The sequence below is a fragment of the Indicator indicator genome, chromosome 5 (assembly GCF_027791375.1).
Source record: "Indicator indicator isolate 239-I01 chromosome 5, UM_Iind_1.1, whole genome shotgun sequence".
Taxonomy (NCBI): Eukaryota; Metazoa; Chordata; class Aves; order Piciformes; family Indicatoridae; genus Indicator; species Indicator indicator.
In genome coordinates this window covers 32,344,559-32,362,425 of record NC_072014.1, presented here as the reverse complement: position 1 = coordinate 32,362,425, position 17,867 = coordinate 32,344,559, and the positions used below count along the sequence as shown (strand labels likewise).

Genomic DNA, 17,867 nt, shown 5'->3' with positions numbered 1-17,867 from the left:
TCAGCTCAGCGTGGGATGCTCCCAGGGTGGCCATATCCCTGGTGAAAGAGCGGCTGCATGGGCAGCTGTCCGGTGAATGGTCCCCAGGGAATCAACACCCTTTTGAGGAGACTCTGACTGGGGTGAAGGGCTTCTCTGGGCAGCCAAGAAACCACTCTTGGCTTTTCCTGTGTGCACAGATTAAATTTGCATTCCCCAGTTAAGGGAGTCTCTTTCTGCCCTCTGAGGAGAAAAATCCCTTCTGCAGGAAAGCAACAGGCCTGGAACAGCTTGTGGTGCACCTTGGCTGGCTGTGATGCTCCTGTTCAAATGATGTCTGAGTGAATCCTGCTCCCCCTTTACAATCTGTACCCTGAAATGGCCATCAGCAATCACAGCCTCTGCTGAAAACTTGCAGTGTTGTGCTTTTCAGTGTTGTTCTGTCCCATGGTTGAGTCTTGAGGCTTACCATGACATTACCTCAGCAGCAGCCATCTCCTGGCCAGGACAGTGTCCATGCTGTGCCCAGGGATGGAGACAGAAAGCTGCTGGTGCAAAAGGGATTTTTCAGGAGTCTCACAAGGTAGATATCCAACTGGGCTGCCAGGGGCAAACCCAAAGCCTCGAGAAATCAGCTGGAACTTGATCTGTTTGTCCTGGCTGTGTTATAACTCAGCTCCCAGCAAGCCACAAACTTGTTATGCTTGTGAAGAAAAAGTAACTCTGAGCCTCGACCTGTCTGGTGAGCATCACTGCTGGTTTTAACTGGGAAGGAAAACACCAGTCCAGTGGGTGGCAGAGGGGTTTTGTACTCTAAGTCAAATATTTCTCTTGACAGCTGCAGTCACGTGGAGTTAAACCATGGAAAGCAGCTGGCAGCTTAGGATGTGAGGAAATTGTTAGTGACAAATCAGTACCTGAGCTAAAGGGCCACTATGCTTTAAGTCTCTAATGCATCAGGGGAGGCACAATTGTCCCATGTGTATTTATTGGCAAAAAGTTTGCATCTGGCCCATCCACTTGAGCAGAGGGTAATTTCTGAAAGCTAATTTCTGTAGGCAAGTGAAAAGAAGAGACTGTGGTTTTCTCGCACTTCTGGCTGGTTTGATGGGTGTGTGATGAGATGAGATTTCATGCCTGTTTTATGGAACAGCCTGATTTTGGTAGGATTTCCTTATTGCATTTTGGATTTTCCAGCATGGTTCATGCCCATGCTCTGCACCCACTGAACTGGGGAAGCGCTGTCGCAAGGTTTTCCTCACTGCACCAGGACCTGGCATACCTTGCATGGCAGCATTAAAAATGCCAGATGACTCTAAAAAGCCTGTGTAAATAATACCTTCTTATTCTGCCCTTCCACTCCCTGACTGCACTCAAAGCTGGGTTTGCTGGCAGTCATGATAAGGGGTAGGATTTTGCTTCGATTTATTCCTAGCAGTTCTGCAGAGCGAAAAGAGGATAGGGAAAACTCTGGATTTGCAGGGCAAACAAGATAAACAGCCAGCAGCATTTTACTTTTGAACTGGCTGCATTCAATCAAGGGTTGTAGCTGAAGGTTCTGCCTGCTGGCATTTCCAGGGCTGTTTTTAAGAAGTGACAATTAAATGCCTGCCGCAGTGCCCTGCTATATATTTTAGCGTGCCTGGCTGGAGCCCTTGTTGACAAATGACTTGCCAACCTGAGAAAGCAAATTTCCCTCTGTCTATGCTCATTCCCTAAGGGTTCCTTAAAGCATCTGCTGCTTTGCTTTGTGTCTGTGCAGCAAAGCTGGCTGCTGGGGCACAGTAGGCATGGGTTGCACAGCAAAAGATTTTAATGAGAGGGGAGCAGAGAGGAAGTCAGCGTGCTGCCCTCCAGAACACCCACATCTTTCAGCAGCTGGGGCTGCCATAAATGGGCTTGCAGGCTACAGTGATGGGCTGGGTATTGGCCTGCAAATGAGTGTAGCAAGTCCCTGGTGACTTTTCATCCCTGGTGACATCAAGCAGCTTGTTCTATGGAACAGGAGATGGCTCAGAGTGGGCTCCAGATGGCAGTGGCTGCTCGGTGGGCTTGGTGAGATGAGCATTGCAGCCATGGCTAGGGCTGTCTGTAAAGGCACCTGAGGGTCTCTGTGCTACTGCAGCTCATGTCTCCTTGGGCCTCATGGTGCTCAGACTTCCAGAATGAGATGCATGCTGTCCTATCTACAGATCTCTTCTTTTCTTGATGAGTTCCCACTGAAGCTATTGAAGATGGATAGAAGAGACCATGTCTGAAATTGCTGCCTCTGGCATGGTATGTACAGCAGAGGAAGCAAGGAGGAGTAGGTGTCCCATGGATGTTTCTCCAAGGCACAGCTTTCTTCTAGAAAGTGCTTGGAGGCCAAGGACAGATGTGCAAGGCTTAACCTTCAACATTGGAGCTTTTGGGGAGAGACCGAGTGATGCCTTTAGCTGCTGCCTAAGTGTCATCTCCAGCCCTGTTTTGAGATGCTGTGTGTGAGACAGGCAAGACACATTGCATAGCCTGGTGGATCTCTGAAGTGCAAAGTGGGGAGAGCTCCTCTCCCAAAATACACAATTTTTCTCAATTTCTGGAGAGGCTTCACCTCCTGTCACTTTATGTTGCAGTTTCCCTAGCCAGGCTCCCATTCTGCCCGTTCAGCACATGTAGCATGCATTGGGCTATTGCAGCTCAGAAAGTGCATTTTGGCTATAAAGAAAATAGGCAAAACTCACGTGTTGCTGTTTCAGGTCACACAGCCATGATTTGGCCTTGCTTTGACTTGCTGTGGGCTTTAAAGAGCACCTGAGGTTGCAGTGCCAGACGAGCCTTTGGGCTGTAACATAGCACAGGGATGATTGCTGGTGGTTTTCATGTGACCAACGTACAGGGAAATCCTTGTGCAGCCCTGGATGGTCCCACGGACTGGGAACCTCGATTCCCCCTGCAAATCTCACAGCAGCTGTCTCTAGATGCTCTGCTCCAGGCAGTATCAGTCTGGATGGTAGAGCCAAGGCTGAAGCGCCATGAGTCCTGCTGCTACTGTCAGTGTTAATGATTGAGCTGAAAGGCTGGCTACTGAGTAACATCTTCAGTTCTTGCTTAGGGCTCCATTTGGGAACATGTTTATTTTCTAGAGATGCACACAACCATCTGTGTGCTTTTGGAGATCCTGTAAAGCATGCTTGTTGACGTCCCTGGGAGAAGTCATTTTTGGGTCCATGAGGTACAGCAGATGGTAGAAATGCAGAAGAAACTTTGCAAAATAGAGGATGAGATTGTTGCTTTTGCACATCGGTGTGGTGGGGAGGAAGCAGAAAGAGGGGAAGAGCTAGCTAAGCTAAAGGGTAGTGCTGGCTTGGGATCCAACTTTTGTTCCATAAATGTGTTTATTCACTTTCTAATGAAATGAGAAGATAACTTTAGACAGGGGAGAGGTGGGAGTTTGGAGCAGCGTTCTTGCTGCCCAAGCACTGTTAGGATGGAGCAGGAGCTTCACCCACATTTGGTCACAGGAAATAGACCTGCAGATGTACAAACGTCTCCATCTTGTCTGTCATCATCTGGTAGTCATTAATGTCAGATACACCAAAATGTCAATCACCTAGGGTTGCTTTAGCACCTGAACAGCCAGGGTAAACCACACCATGCACTGATCTCTTCTGTCCTGGTGCCTCATGGAGGCTGGATGGATTATGCCAACCTTCCTGTTTGCAGTTCCCAGCCAGCTTCATGCTAGCTCTGTAGAAGCAGTGGGATTTGAGGTCAAGCATCCTGCAAGCACTAGCTGAGCAGATAAAAGGGAAGAGGTGCGGGGCCCTCCACCTTCCATTAACATCCTTGAGATGGGGCATGTGGGCTGTGTTGGTCTCCAGCTAGCTATCAGCTCTGGAGACCTACACCCTCCTCCCATGAACTCCACACTGTGTAGCTCTGTTGGTTATTTGTTTAAGACTTTCTTTTTTGCTCCTCCAAAGATTCATTTCTCCTAATACACACACAAAAAAAGGATGGGGGTGCTGAACTGAATTGATCTTAGGCGCAAAAGTAGGTTTTGACGTTTGGCCCTACAGATAAAGCTAATTTCCACTGATGTGAATCCAAAAATAAATTTCATGTCTGTATTTTGATTATGCAAAAATTTTCTCTAGTGAAAATGAGATCAGAGCTTGGCCTTGGTGGTACTGCAATGAGCTGAGCCTGCAGGTCCAGCACTGATGGGATTTTAATGTTTTTCTTGTTCCGCCTTTCAGTCATTGAAAGCGCCGGGCAGGCAAGGAGGTCGGATATGGAGATAAGGACTTCTGGTGCTCCTGTGGATGGTGTGGAGCTGGTGACGATGCTGGCCAGGATTGGGGACCAGACATTGCTGCCTGCCAGCCATGGTGCTGTGCTGGCAGCCAGTGAGGTCACGAGGCATGCCGCTCCTCTCAGCGGCCATAGGGATGCCACCCCACCGGGAGCAGGACCCTCAGACAGCCCATCTGCTGGGATAACGACTAGCCTGCCCACTCATAACCATCCTCCTGGTAAGTTTTATCAGTGTGAGAGGCCCTGTTTGCTGTTCCCAGCCCATGGACTGAGCATAGCCTGTGGGTTAAGAATTATTCCTGCTCTACTGCTAGAAATTCAGAATTTTGGAAGAAATCCAATCCCAGAGCAGCTGATTACTTTTTAACCTTAGAATGAAGGTGATTCTGAGGAGCTGCTACTGTTGTTACTCACCACTCAACAGCACCCCAGAGAGTCCTGCCCATCCACAGAGCTTAAAGGCTGTGTGCAAAGCAGAGCTCCCTAGCATCCCCATGCCTCCTCCCGGGAGGAGACATACCCCATCATGAATCCAGCCTAGATTATAAGTGCCTGAGTTAAAAATAGCTGACCAGTTGTGTGGCTAAGGTCTTCATGTGGAAATCATGCGAGTAATCATAATCTTCACCACATTTGGTGGGACTGTGGTCATAAGTAAACTAATGCACTTTAAGGATGCACTAAATCAAAGTCTGTTTCCCACACCAGCAGGACAAGGCTGTGCAGATTGCCCTCTCCCCTCTTCCTTTTTTTCCTAATATCCCCAGATGAAATAAATATGGAAAAAAAAAAGAGATATGACTATAGAGGTTTTCTTTAATTTTTTATTGTCTCATTATTTTTCCTGCTTAGGGACCAGAGTATGTATCTGGCCTGCTCAGGCTGCCAGCTGCTGGCTGTTCCAGCATGAGCTCCTTCCTGCTTTCTCCATTTCTAATATTTTTTAAAAACTGGGTATCTTTTGCATGCACAAATGAAGACAAATTTTGAAATACTGGTGAGTTTTGGTTAGAGAAATCTTCTGTTCCCAGCAGTCCCTCTTACAGTGTGCTCTTTGTAAAAACAGGAGGAAACACTGGGGATGCAGCTGTGACCTATTGCATATTGTAGGGTTGGGTACCACTGCAGGTGATCACAGATTACAGATCACAGAATCAGCCAGGTTGGAAGAGACCTCCAAGATCATCCAGTCCAACCGATCACCCAACCCTAACTAATCAACTAGATCATGGCACTAAGTGCCTTGTCCAGTCTTTTCTTAAACACCTCCAGGGACATGGACCCCACCACCTTCCTGGGCAGCCCATTCCAATGGAAAATCTCTCTTTCTGTGAAGAACTTTTTTCTAAGATCAAGCCTAAACTTGCACAGCTTGAGACTGTGTCCTCTTGTTCTGTTGCTGGTTGCCTGAGAAAAGAGACCAACCCCCACCTGGCTACAACCTCCCTTTGGGTAGTTGTAGACAGCAACAAGGTCTCCCCTGAGCCTTCTCTTCTCCAGGCTAAACAACCCCAGTCCCTCAGCTTCTCCTCACAGGGCTTGTGCTCCAGACCCCTGAACAGCTTTGTTGCCCTTCTCTGGACACATTCGAGCAACTCAACATCTTTCTTGAATTGAGGGGCCCCGAACTGGACACAGTTGCTGCTGCCACCTTAGCTGAGACAAATTAACTTGTTCAAGGGAAAACATGACCCTCTCTACATTGCTTTCCAGCTGCAGGAAGTCATCACCGTGCTATGGGTAGCCGAGAGAGAGGCAAGAGGGCTTTGGCTTCTCCCAGCACACCTGCAACTGCTGAGAGGACATCATTGTTTTTGGCAGCCATCAGCTCTGATTCTGCTGAGAGGACACTGGGCAGGGACCACAGGGCCTGGGACACGGTGGAGTTTGACAGCACAATGAGGACAGTGCTGCCTCCTTCATCCACAGAGACTCGTCACCCAGGTGAGCCATCCCGGGTCAGCCTGGGAATAAGGTGGATGCTGCTCCCTGGAGAAAGCGGGCTGGCTCCTCTACACTGCTAGAGCTTTGTGTGCCGGATCTGGCTGTCCACCCTCACCATGTGCTCTGGGCAGATTTCTGGCATTCTTCATGCATGAAGGTGGAGAGAAGGATCCATGTGGCTTCTCCTGGCCTTGAAAGCTTTGAATTACGCAGTACAGCTCCCAAACACAAAGCTGCTGTAGGCAGAGTACAGACCAGAGGACCACAGGCTGTGGGAGGAGATGGAAGGTGACAGCAGAGGATGCTGGGTGCACAGCTCAGCCCTCTCTCTCATTTGCTTTCCCCCATTGCCTTGCAGGCACTGGTGGCCCCTCTCAACCACCAGGCAGCTGGGTGGGCATGGAACCACTTGGTAGCTCTCCCATGGGCACTGCAGCCACTTCACCTGGTCCTTTGGGGAGTGATGGGGGAATTTACAACCTCTCCCCAGCATCCCCATCCCTGGCTCTCCAGGACAGCCCCAGTTCTTTCCCCGAGCTTCCAGTACCCAGACTGGTACGAGCCACATCATCCTACATCCCAGAGATGTCACAGGGGACTCCACAAGCCCTCTCTCACAGCATTGCCTGCCACAGGCAGCACTTTTGGAGGTGAGCTTTGCAAGCCCACAAATTTCTTTATAGCTTTGAAAAGTCTTTATATAGTTTTTGCTTTCTTGAAGATTGTTGCTGAAGATGTTGTGTTTTGCATGCACTCTGTTATTATTTGGATAGTATCTGAACTTTCCTACTGGAAGCAGGAAAAAGCAATGGGAAAAAATAATTTGATCCCAAACCTCCCAATTTTTTCCACTTTAAAAAAAAAAAAAAAAAAAGTCCTTGGACCTTATCAGTGTGTTTTCTGCAGGGTGGGTACCTGAACTGTGAAATATCTTGGCTGGTTCAGAGCCATCTACAGAACAAAGCTGACTCCCAGGCCCTCCTGGCCTGTGTGTCCTAGCTGAGCAGTGCTGTAGTAGGGCATGATGTTGGTCACCCATGCTCTTGGCCAGACCAGGTGGGGTTACTCAGCTAGACAGAGTGAGATGCCTGTGTTTCAGCAGCTGGCACAGAAAAACAAACCTGAGACCTCCGGGCTCCACGGGTTCTCTTTGCTTGCTTTGCGAGCAGCTAATTTCTGGAGCTCTCAAAAATGGAGACTTCACTGCACTCACTCTACATGAATTTATTGAAAACCTCAGTTTTGCCAAGTCCTTATCCTGTGTCTGGGGCTTGCCAGGAGCAAACACATCTCCAGGGTTCTCACTCTGACATGTCCCTTCCCTCTGTCACAGCTGCTGGAAGCAGCATCAGAGCTGCAGAAAGCCTGAGGTCTGGTATCCAAAGGGCGGTGCCTGGCTCTGTGGCTCAGCCTCTGGCCTTGTCACCCTTCTCACTGGCCCCAATACAAGGACTTTTTCCTGGGTCCTCCACAGAGCATTGGCTCGCCCCATCTCACCTGGCTTCAGAAAGCACTGCTGTAGGTGAGCTCAGTTAGTCTATGATTTGTTTTACCCGATGTTGTGCTTCCTTAATCACTTTTGCCTGTGTCCTGTTAAGCCTTGGGATGTGTAATGAGCTCATATGGGAACATGACTGCACTCAGGTTTCTCCCCTTTGCTCTTTGATACCCTATCCAAACTACGAAAGCTACTAAGAGAACACGGGCTGATTTCCACCAATCTTAGAGCAAAGGTAGGATTTAAAGGCAGGTCCTTGCAGTCCTTGTCCTTTGGGGTTTTCCACTGGCTGGGCTGCCCCAGCTCTCATGAAGCTGTGCTGTCCTGGCAGCAAGCCCCAGTTTTTGTGCAAGGTCTTCCTGCAGCAAGGGGTTTTATGCCTTTCCAAAAGAGCACTTTGTCCAGATTGAAAACTTCCTATGCTTAATATCCGTGTGTGCACTGTAAGCATCTGGGAGGAAAATGGATCCATCTGTTTGTAATTTCTTACGTATAAATCCAGGGTTTTTTATTGTACCATAGCCATTGGAAGCAGCTACCAACCATCCAGCATCTCGGCCACAGAGAGGAGAGTTTCGGATTTCCCCACCACCAGCACCTCCATTTCCACAACAGCCACCAAGGGTGGAGAGAGGACGTTAAGGTCTGTGCCAGCCAGCACCAGACTGGCTGATGCAGCAGAGATTTCCACCTCTGGTACTGAAATCACCAGCTCTTCAGATCAGATTCGGTCCTCTTCAGGAGCCCAGGGTGGTGGTGGCAGAGGTGCCATAGACCAAATCCTCACAGGCTCGCCGTCTGCTTCAGATAGCGCTTCCACAAGTGAGTTTTGATAGCTAGCTGTTTAACTTAGAACATTATTTAAAGGCTCTTTATAAGCAAAATACATCCTTTTTTATTTTAAAGAAAGGAGGAATAATATTGTATTTGGCACGTTCTGTACATTGAAAAACATTTCACAGAAATGAAAGTACAGATAAATATTATTCTTGTTGGAAGAGGAGGATAGATTTTCCTTGAAAACTTTCAGTTGAATCTTGCAAGCAATAACTTCAGGAGTTCCTGTATTGACACTATTTTTCTCCCCTGTGTTAGTTATTTCCCAGTATTAAATATTTCCATATTGAATATTCAGACACATGTTGTTTACACCTGCTGATAGCAGGATAAAACCTTTCCAGCTCTTTTCATTTGTGTGTATGGAATTTTGTATGTATGGAGTTCTATATCTCGTTTCTCCTATTTTGTAGCCTTTAGCAGCAATTACGAACCCAAGAGCATCCCAGCTGCAGAAGAGATGATGATGTACTTGGACGCCCACGGTGGTGACATGCCCAGTGCAGCAGCAGGGACAGAGGTGTCCCCTGCAAACAGCCACACAGCCAGGCTTACAAGGGGCTCCGCCACCAGCACCAACCCTACCGGTTCTTTGGGCAGCACCTTCTTCTTGCGGGCCAGGACACACCGTCCTAACAGCTCACAGGAAGCCACTGATCTCCTGACACCTGCTGGGGAGCCTTCACTCACAAGCTCCCTCTCTGCCTCTGGAAGTACTTTAAGAGGTAAAGTTGTTAGTCTGAAAGCTGTCTGCTTTTGGGCTGGGCAAGAGTTCGCATCCTCAGGCTGTTTTTCTTTAGATATGACCACTGGTTGCTATTGGATGCTTGCATATTTATATATTACTGGGTGCTTTAGGCTGGCAGTGGGGCTGCTGGGAAGGGTGGGAGTGGATCTCAGGTTTTGGGTGAAAGAGCAAATAATATCAGCGTCCTCACTGCTAACATTAGTCCTGTACTGGGTAAAGCAGCCATAGTCTTCCCTGCTGGAGACACTTCTGCTGGGTTTCTGCCACGCAGGCTGATCTCTGAGAGAGTGTTCTGGCAGTCCTCACTGCCCTGACAGTGCTGACACTCTTTGCCCTTGGAGTGGTCCCAAGTGAGCTCTGCCCCACTAACCCCATAATAAGGTGCTGGAGCATGTCCCAAGAAGAGTAATGAAGCTGGCAAGGGGCTGGTCTAGAGCACAAGTCTTGTGAGGAGCAGCTGAGGGAAATGGGGTTTAGCCTGGATCAAAAAAAGGAGGCTAAGGGGAGACCTCATTGCTCCCTGCAACTCCCTGAAAAGAGGTTGTGGTGAGGTGGGTGTTGGTCTCTTCTCACAAGTAACAAGTGATAGGACAAGAGGAAATGGCCTCGAGTTGTACCAGGGGGGGTGTAGGTTCGATATTAGGAATAATTTACTTACTGAAAGGGTTGTTAAGCACTGGAGTGGGCTGCCCAGGGCACTGGTGGAGTCACCATCCCTGGAGGAATTTGAAAGGCATGTCGATTTGATACTCAGGGACATGGTTTAGAGGTGACATGGGAGTGGTAGGTTAATGGTTGAACCTGAAAGGCTTCTTCCAGTCAAAACGCTTCTCTGATTCAACATTAGTTCCCAATTAAGCCCATGGCTCTGCAAGTCATAGTGCAGCTCCAGCTCCTAGTGAGCTGGTGAAATATCAACATCCCCAGCACTGTGGTGTGGGAGAGCCTTGGGGCAGCACAGCAGTTAACCAGGGGGTAAATCAAGCTGGGTCAGACTCCAGGCTGTGGTGCTGAGGTGTTCCTGAGCATCATGTAAGTGAGGCTGTGTCTGGCCCTGCATGGCCTCGGCTGCCTGGTGCTGTTGGAGGCTTGGCCATCAGACAAATACTGGCAGCTTGGCTCTCTGAACTGTCACTAAAAATACCTTAACCAGGCCTGGTTTAGCTCATCCTCTAGATATGATTTGAAGTTAGATGTGTATACTCTGATTTTAACAAGCTCAAAAGCAGCTTAAATGCATAAATCAGGTACTGTGCGCAGCCTGGAGGTAAAGACATGGCTTTAAGTTGAGATTTTCATAGATTTTTGTAAGCCACATGTACTTGATCGTAAGGGATTCATCTCTTCAGGGAGCAGCACCTTTTCCAGCCTGAAAACTCAAGTCTATTCAATTCCCCAACAAACAGCACAGAAACGTGTGCTCTACAAACAATCCCTCAAGTGTATGGCTCTATATATGTAAAACAAACCTGTTTTTTTCCTATCTTAGGTGTCAGGAGCAGCCACCAACCCGATAACAGCTCAACGACAGAGAAAAACCCCCTTGCTTCCTCTCCCACCAGCACTTTCATTTCAGCCAAGGCCACCAGCAGCAGCAGGAGGCCCCCAAGGTTTGCCTCGGGCAGCAGTGGATGGGCAGCAGAAGCCTCCATGTCCAGTGGTGGCACCTACAGGACCTTGGGTACAATTCAATCCTCATCCATGTCTTCTGTGAGAGAGACTCCTGGAGTTCATGGGCCCAGAGAAATCATGGATTTCACTGAGCAAGCAGCAGACCCTTTGCTAACACGCTCTGACTCTCCTTCACAAGGTCCTTCCCGAGGTGAGCTCAAGTTAGAAGTGAAATACCATTTTTCTTCAAAGTAAAGGGAGGATTGTTACTGTCTCCTCCACTTTCCTGACTTTTCTGCTATGCGTAATATATTGCTTGGAAAGATGCAGTGTGATTTTGTGTCTGAAATATTCCAGCTCTTGCTTGACCAAAAAATGTGGTTTGGGTGTTTTACAGAAAGGGCACATGCGAGGAAAGTTTCATTATGCCAAAAAAACCAATTAGCTTTCAAATCACGATTCTTTTCTTTACTATCTCCAGTTGCCGTCTCCATGTAAGAAAGAGAGCTAAGCCAGTGAGGATTAGATCATGTCCCTGCAGTCCCAGGCAATGAACTTCAGTTCCTGCCCTCTGTCCTACCCCTTGGACCAGGCTGCTTCCCAGAAATTGAATCAACTCAATAAATCTAAGGCAACTTTCAATGTGGCCTCTAAGGTCCTTCAAGCTGCTGTTTGGTCCTAGACCCTGCTGTGCTTATGAAAGGGTCCAATACTCCTGACACCATTTGTTCAGACTCCTTCTCTAAGGTCTTCTCGCTGCTCAGCATTGAGCTTTGTCTGAACTGATTTCCAGGCTTTTCTGGGTTGTTATGGTATTTGTTTGTTCTAGCAGCATGGAGTTCACTCAGGCACATAATGGTGAAATCAAGTGTGCAGAGTTAGTAGTTCAACAATTTTTATATAATAGCACTTCTCTCAGCATTAAAAACAATGCTTTTTAGAAGACAGAATTCTGTAGGAAAGATTCATGTCTTTGGAAATTTCCTATTTTCTCTGGACTGACATCTTCTCATATTTTTCTACTCATGTGTGTACTTGCTGCCTCTGGCTGTTACTGGAAGAAAATCTGTCCAGTTATGGTTTCACATGTGTGAAAATGTAAATTGTTTCTTTATCACATCTTAGCTACTGGAAGCAACCATGTTTCATTCAGCATCCTGTCAACAGAGAGAAGAATGGATTACCCTACTCCTGGTGCCTCCATTTCCATAACAGCCACAAAGGGTGGAGGGAGGACATTAAGGTCTCTGCCAGCCATCACCAGATTGACCCAAACAACAGAGATTTCCACTACTGCTACCAAAACCATCAGTTCTCCAGACTACACCTGGTCCTCTTTGGGAGCCCATAGTGGTGGTGGCAGAGGTGCCACTGTGTTGTCCATGTTGTCCACTGGGTTGCTCGCAGGCTCTCCACCTGCCTCAGAAAGCACTTCCCCAGGTGAGCTATGACTGTCTTCGTGGGGATTCTTCCTGGAGACCTCAAACATCTGCTCTGTGTGGAGGAGTGAGGGCATGCTAGAAGGTGCTGAATGATGCCATTGGACATTTCAGCTTCCAGAGAAAAATGCATTAGCTGATTTGTGCACTTGGTCACCAGAAAAACCCAGGCTCACTGCAAGAGCAGTCTGGCCCCGAGATTTGGGGTGTTTTCTGAGACAGCGCAATTGCGAGACTTGCCTTATTGACTGTACTTGTACAAGCAGGAGGCAAAGCCAGTCACTCCTGACTCCTACCCTGTGTTTTTTGATCCCATGCAATCTGCCATGTCTTAAGTATCAGGAAGTTAGCTATGGGCACTGCAGCCAGGAGCAGCACCAAAGGGAAGCAAACCCATCTGTGTTCCTGCTGTTTGTTCCTAGTGCCCTCTTCAGGGTGCCCTCCTGTGAGGGCCTCTTTGAATTGTAAAGAATTCTGTCTTCACAGTTAGTGTTTTCTTCAGGCTTGGATCTTCTGCCATGTCATATCTGTACTGTCAGCCTAAGGGTGGTGATGAAAGAGAGCGTGGACACTTTTATAGCTTAGGATGAATAAAACCATTTTGCTTTGCCTTGTTCTCAGCAGAAAGGACCTCAGCTATGGGAGAACACCTGCCTGATGTTCCTCTTACCAGTACACCCAGCTCAGCGGTAGCCACACGTGGTGAGGAGAGAAGCACAGTACCCATGTCAGACACCCATGCAGCATTCAGCACTGCAGGGAGCTCCACTCCCACTCCTCTCCACACCAGCTTCTTGGATGGGGTTCTTCTGCTGTCCTCATCAGCAACAGAGCCTGGAAGGCAGAGCCGTATTTCACAGAGTGGTGCTGGACTTGGTGAGCTTTCAACAAAGACACTGCCTGTGTTTTCTCCAAGCATTTCAGTGCCTTCACCAAGTGGTTCAGGTGGGTCTTGTGGTTTCCATTCGCCATGGAGGACATCCTTCCTCGTTGCCCCACTCCTGAGCTACCACCATCCCTTTTTGATCTTTAAACTAGGTTTGCCTTTTTAGTTAAGCCTGGTTTATAGTGGAGGACATCTGAGCATTGCACAATTGAGAAATCGTTCACCTAATAGCACTTGGGCAGCCCTTCTCTAGTTGGGAATTAGATGGCCAGGCATCTCTTCTGGGCCATATGTGAAGGCTGCCATGGAGCCTTGACCTCAGCCCTCAGTGTGGAGGAGACTGGCATGAGATGTGGCAAAGGATTGGTAGACCTTTTGCTGTTCCTTATATCCCATTACCATGTTTCAGCATTAGCTGGGCTGCCAGGATCCCACCAGAACTGGTTTGAAACCAGCTGGTCCACCCAAGGGAATTTTCTGCAGGACATTCAAGACCAGGTCCTTACCTCCCTGCCACTGTTCCCCTTCAGAAATGCTATAGGCCCCAATCTATTTTATTTTTTTGTCATAAAGGGGAAAAGTAAAGACCCCCTGAGAGCCCCACTTAGCAAGTGAGTTTCGTTGGACACTAGGTGCCACCACTGCTGTGGGGATTGAAGTATTCAGATTTTAGCCCCTGTAGAGGCCTTAAAGGTATTATCAATAAACAAAATACATGTTCTTACATATATCTATCTATATCTCTGCTTTGTACTGCCAGAGAGAGGAAGAAGAGTTTCTGGTGCTCCTACTGAGACCACATACACCTCAACGACACTCTCCAGCCACAAGGAGGGAGCATCCCAGCCTGAAGTTAACCATGGTGTGTGGAGCACAGCAGGAGAAAACCTCCCATCTTACCCAGATACAGTCAGAGAGCCTCACACTGGCCCCCTCCTGTCCTCCACAGCATGGCCTGGAGCAGAACACATCTCATCCAGCCGAGCAGGGTACCCAGAGCCTAAGATCACCCTTTCATCCAAGGTCTCCCCCTACTTCACAGCTGCCAGTGAACCTTCCAGTGAGTTTTTCTGAATTCTAGGATGGTGTTTGAATTAGGAAAAACCCTGCTGCCTCTCCCTTCCCCTTTTCCATGAGGGTGATAAGACCACTCACACGTGTCGGAGCTGTTGCAGGTGTCATGTGCAGGTTTCATAAGCAATGGTGGTTCTGCTCCTTGGTGTTGTATATCTGCAGCTGTTGATGCTTAACAGAAAGGTCTCAGGAATGAGACTTGTAGCTTCTTGCTGTAGGACACATCTGCTGTCTGTCTGGGTTGGGGTGATAATTATAAATAACATCAAAATGCCATTACAACTCTAATGGTACCGATTGCCCCTCTGTATTTGGACAGTCCTGTTTCTCAGGAGTAGACTTTGTGTGTTAAATCCACATTTAAGGTAATAGTTATGTGAGATCTACTTAATCTGTATTTAATCCGTATTTGTCTGGGAATTTGATTATTCTGCATTTCCAAACAGAATTAATGTAGAACTCACAAGCACTCTCTGCTCTGAGATGATAAAATCAGATGCCTGCTTTTTCAATCCTATTCCAGCCATGGGCAGAATCCATCACTCCCTAAGCAGCCAAAATGCAGAGGAAGGGGTGCCCAGCCCCAGGACTGATCCTGTGTACAATTCATCCACATCTGCTGGCAGTGGAGAGAGGACGCTGCACTGGGTGGTGGGCAGCACACTGGCTGATGGCACGGAGAGCTCTGCTTCCTCCACCGAAGCCACTGGCTCTCCAAGGCTGGCTCAGGCAGCTTCAGAGGAGCAGAGCAGGACAGTCCACACCTCCACCAGCAGTGGGGGCTTTGCAGGCTTTGTGACAGAGACGCTCTTCACACGTTCTTCCAAGATACCCACTCACTCTTCTTTCCAAGGCGATCTCACAAGTAAGTCAGTGTCTCTTGGTGTACGTTTTGGTTCCTACTGTTCTGTGTTTATCTGTGTTGTATACAAAGTTCTCATTCATTAGTGCATGCAATGCCACCTGCAGGTTCGTGCAGGGGGATGTTTTCAGCAAATAACTCAAAGCCAGACCTGTGTGGCTAGCTGGGGAATCATTCCAGAAGTGACACCATGTACCCAGAAGTACTCCTGGTTTGATGGCTGCATTATTTACACCTTGTCTGATTTCTTTTGGGTAGATGCTTTGAGGAATGTTTCATGGTGACCTAAGCCAATTCTAGAATTAAACCAGGTTTTCAATACTCTATTTTTTAGAGATTGCTGAATTTAGCTATATATCCTGAAATTCGTATTACAGGATTGGCTGCATCTTTTATGCTAAATAATCTGAATTTTTTGCAGCCTAATGTGCTACTCATTTAAGATTTCCTGACTGCAAAGCTTTCAATCAGTGAGTTCATAATAAGCTGCAAATTAATATAATGTAATAGATTTATTCTGCAGAGGCATGAAGTTCACTGTGTCTAAAAACAAATAGACTGAGGAAGATGGATGTTCTTTAGTTGGGAATGGAGAATAAGAGGGAGAGGATATGAGTTTTATAAGTTACAAGTGATAAAGGGAACAAATGAATTTTCCTGCTTAGCTTGCCACAAAACGCCACAGAACAATGCATGCTCAATCCCATGGGAAAACAATACTGGAAGAACAGTGTTTAAGAAACTTCCACGTTTCACAGGAGCCTTGTGTCTGTCTGAGTTCATTTTAAAATCAATTAAGGAGTGTGAAAACTCCTCTAATTTGATACTCATGCTTGGATGGTGTTCTTAATTTTCAGAAAGGCACGGACCAGTTCACAGACAAGAACATATGTATAGAGCAAGTGATTTTAATATCACATCAAAATACTTTCATATTACTCTGTCTTCCTAATATATCTTGTCCTTCTGCTCCAGGCCATCCGCCAGTCAGTGGCATCGATGCTGAGAAAAGGACCTCGGTTTCTCATACAGATGGCACGTACATTTCAACCACATATACCAGAGGAGGAGAAAGGACCCTTCTGTCCATCTCAAATAGCAGCACCTCTGCTGATTCTTCAGAAAGTTCCACCTTTTTTTCTGAAATTTCCAGCCCTTCTGATTCATCCAAGTCTCCTGTGGCACAGGACAACAGCAGCAATGTATCCAGCGATGACAGTTTTGTTGAACCATCTACAGAGCCCTTGGTGGTACACTCTTCCAAACTGTTGACTTTTGCTTCTGCAGACAGCATACAAAATACAACTGTTTTCAGCACAGACTCTGAGTTGTTGACCACTGGCAGATCATCTCTATCTTCATCAGGATTTCCAGCCTCTTCCTCCCTGTCATCACTGCATCACTCGTTGTCATCAACACCACCACCGCTGATGTTTACTACGTCAGAATCATCTGAGCTGCTCTCATCCTCTGTGACAGCATCTTCACCCCCTTTGCAGGCTTTGTCATCCTCCTCACCCACTTCCTCATTGCTTTCCTCATCTTATTCATTAGTATCCTTATTGCCTCTGTTTTCATCACCATCATCCATCTCACAGTCCAATGATAGTGATCAAGCAAGCACCCCTGTAGCTACAACTGTGGTCAGGCGGGTACCCTCCACAGCTGCCGTGGCTAGGAGCTCACCCAGAGGGACCAACAAGCACAGTGTTACACACCAGCCCCAAAACAGAACCATCTTCACCTCCACTGAGTCTCCTTTCCCTACAGCACCCATGGAGCAGCTTGGTGGACACGTCGTGACTGTGTCTGCTCCCACGATGGCGACAGAGACTGCCTCGCTGAGAGCTGCCACTGCCCCGGGAGGCAGCTTCGGGAAGGCAACACCCCTGCTCACCACAGCCACTGATACCCCATGGGCTGGGCCTACAGATACACCCCTTAGTCCCTCACCAGCTGCAACAAAGCACAATGTCATTGTCCCTGGGGTGCAACTGACCACGGTGAAACCTCCTGTGCTGACAACACCGGCCACCACCCCCAGTGATGCTAGCACCATGAAAGCCCACAGAGCCGAAACGCCTGCTGCCACTAAGCACGTGTATACCACTAGTGAAAGCACAGAAGCTGTGGATCCCACAGCTGCAGGGCCTGGTGAAGCCACTGAGGAAAGCATTCCTGTCACAAGTCCTTCTAAAACCCTTGCAACCAGCAAGACCACTGTGAGCATAGTAACTACTTTGGCTGGTACCAAACCAACCACCGTTTCCCCACTGAGTAGCACAACTGCACTGAGGATGTCGTCTCCAGCAACAGGTAATGTGTCCAAATGGCACCTGTCAGTGGTGGGGCCAGGAGTGTCTAGGTTGCACTTTAAAGACCTTTGAAGGGGTGTGTATGTATGTATGGCAAGTCTGTTGTCAGCAGGGTTTGAAGATAAAAGCTCAGTCTCCATGACTGAGAAGAATTTTTAAGAAAAAGGTTTAGCAATCAAGCTGAACCCCTGGAAAAGGGGGAGCATGTTGGTGAACATTTCTGACAGAAACATTAAGCTGATGTTTGAGAATTTTGAGAAAATACAGCTGCCTGCCCTTCCAAGTAAGCGTAGGATGTGTTTTGTATTTGCCAATTGATTGACAGTAGTGATCAATATAGGTCAATATGAGAAAGGGTGGTTGACCAGCAGTTGGTAT

General features: G+C 47.8%; 1 protein-coding gene across 1 annotated transcript in view; it reads left to right on the top strand.

Moving 5' to 3' along the window:
* HEG1 (heart development protein with EGF like domains 1) overlaps positions 1-17,867 on the top strand; it is a 56,807-nt gene that overhangs the window by 14,649 nt on the left and 24,291 nt on the right. Inside the window, 13 exon segments of the mRNA XM_054381252.1 lie at positions 4,218-4,493; positions 5,989-6,273; positions 6,578-6,702; positions 6,705-6,828; positions 6,831-6,869; positions 8,240-8,539; positions 8,968-9,279; positions 10,792-11,124; positions 12,039-12,353; positions 12,974-13,291; positions 14,050-14,298; positions 14,836-15,195; positions 16,150-17,490. Coding sequence (XP_054237227.1) covers positions 4,218-4,493; positions 5,989-6,273; positions 6,578-6,702; positions 6,705-6,828; positions 6,831-6,869; positions 8,240-8,539; positions 8,968-9,279; positions 10,792-11,124; positions 12,039-12,353; positions 12,974-13,291; positions 14,050-14,298; positions 14,836-15,195; positions 16,150-17,490 — 4,377 coding nt within the window.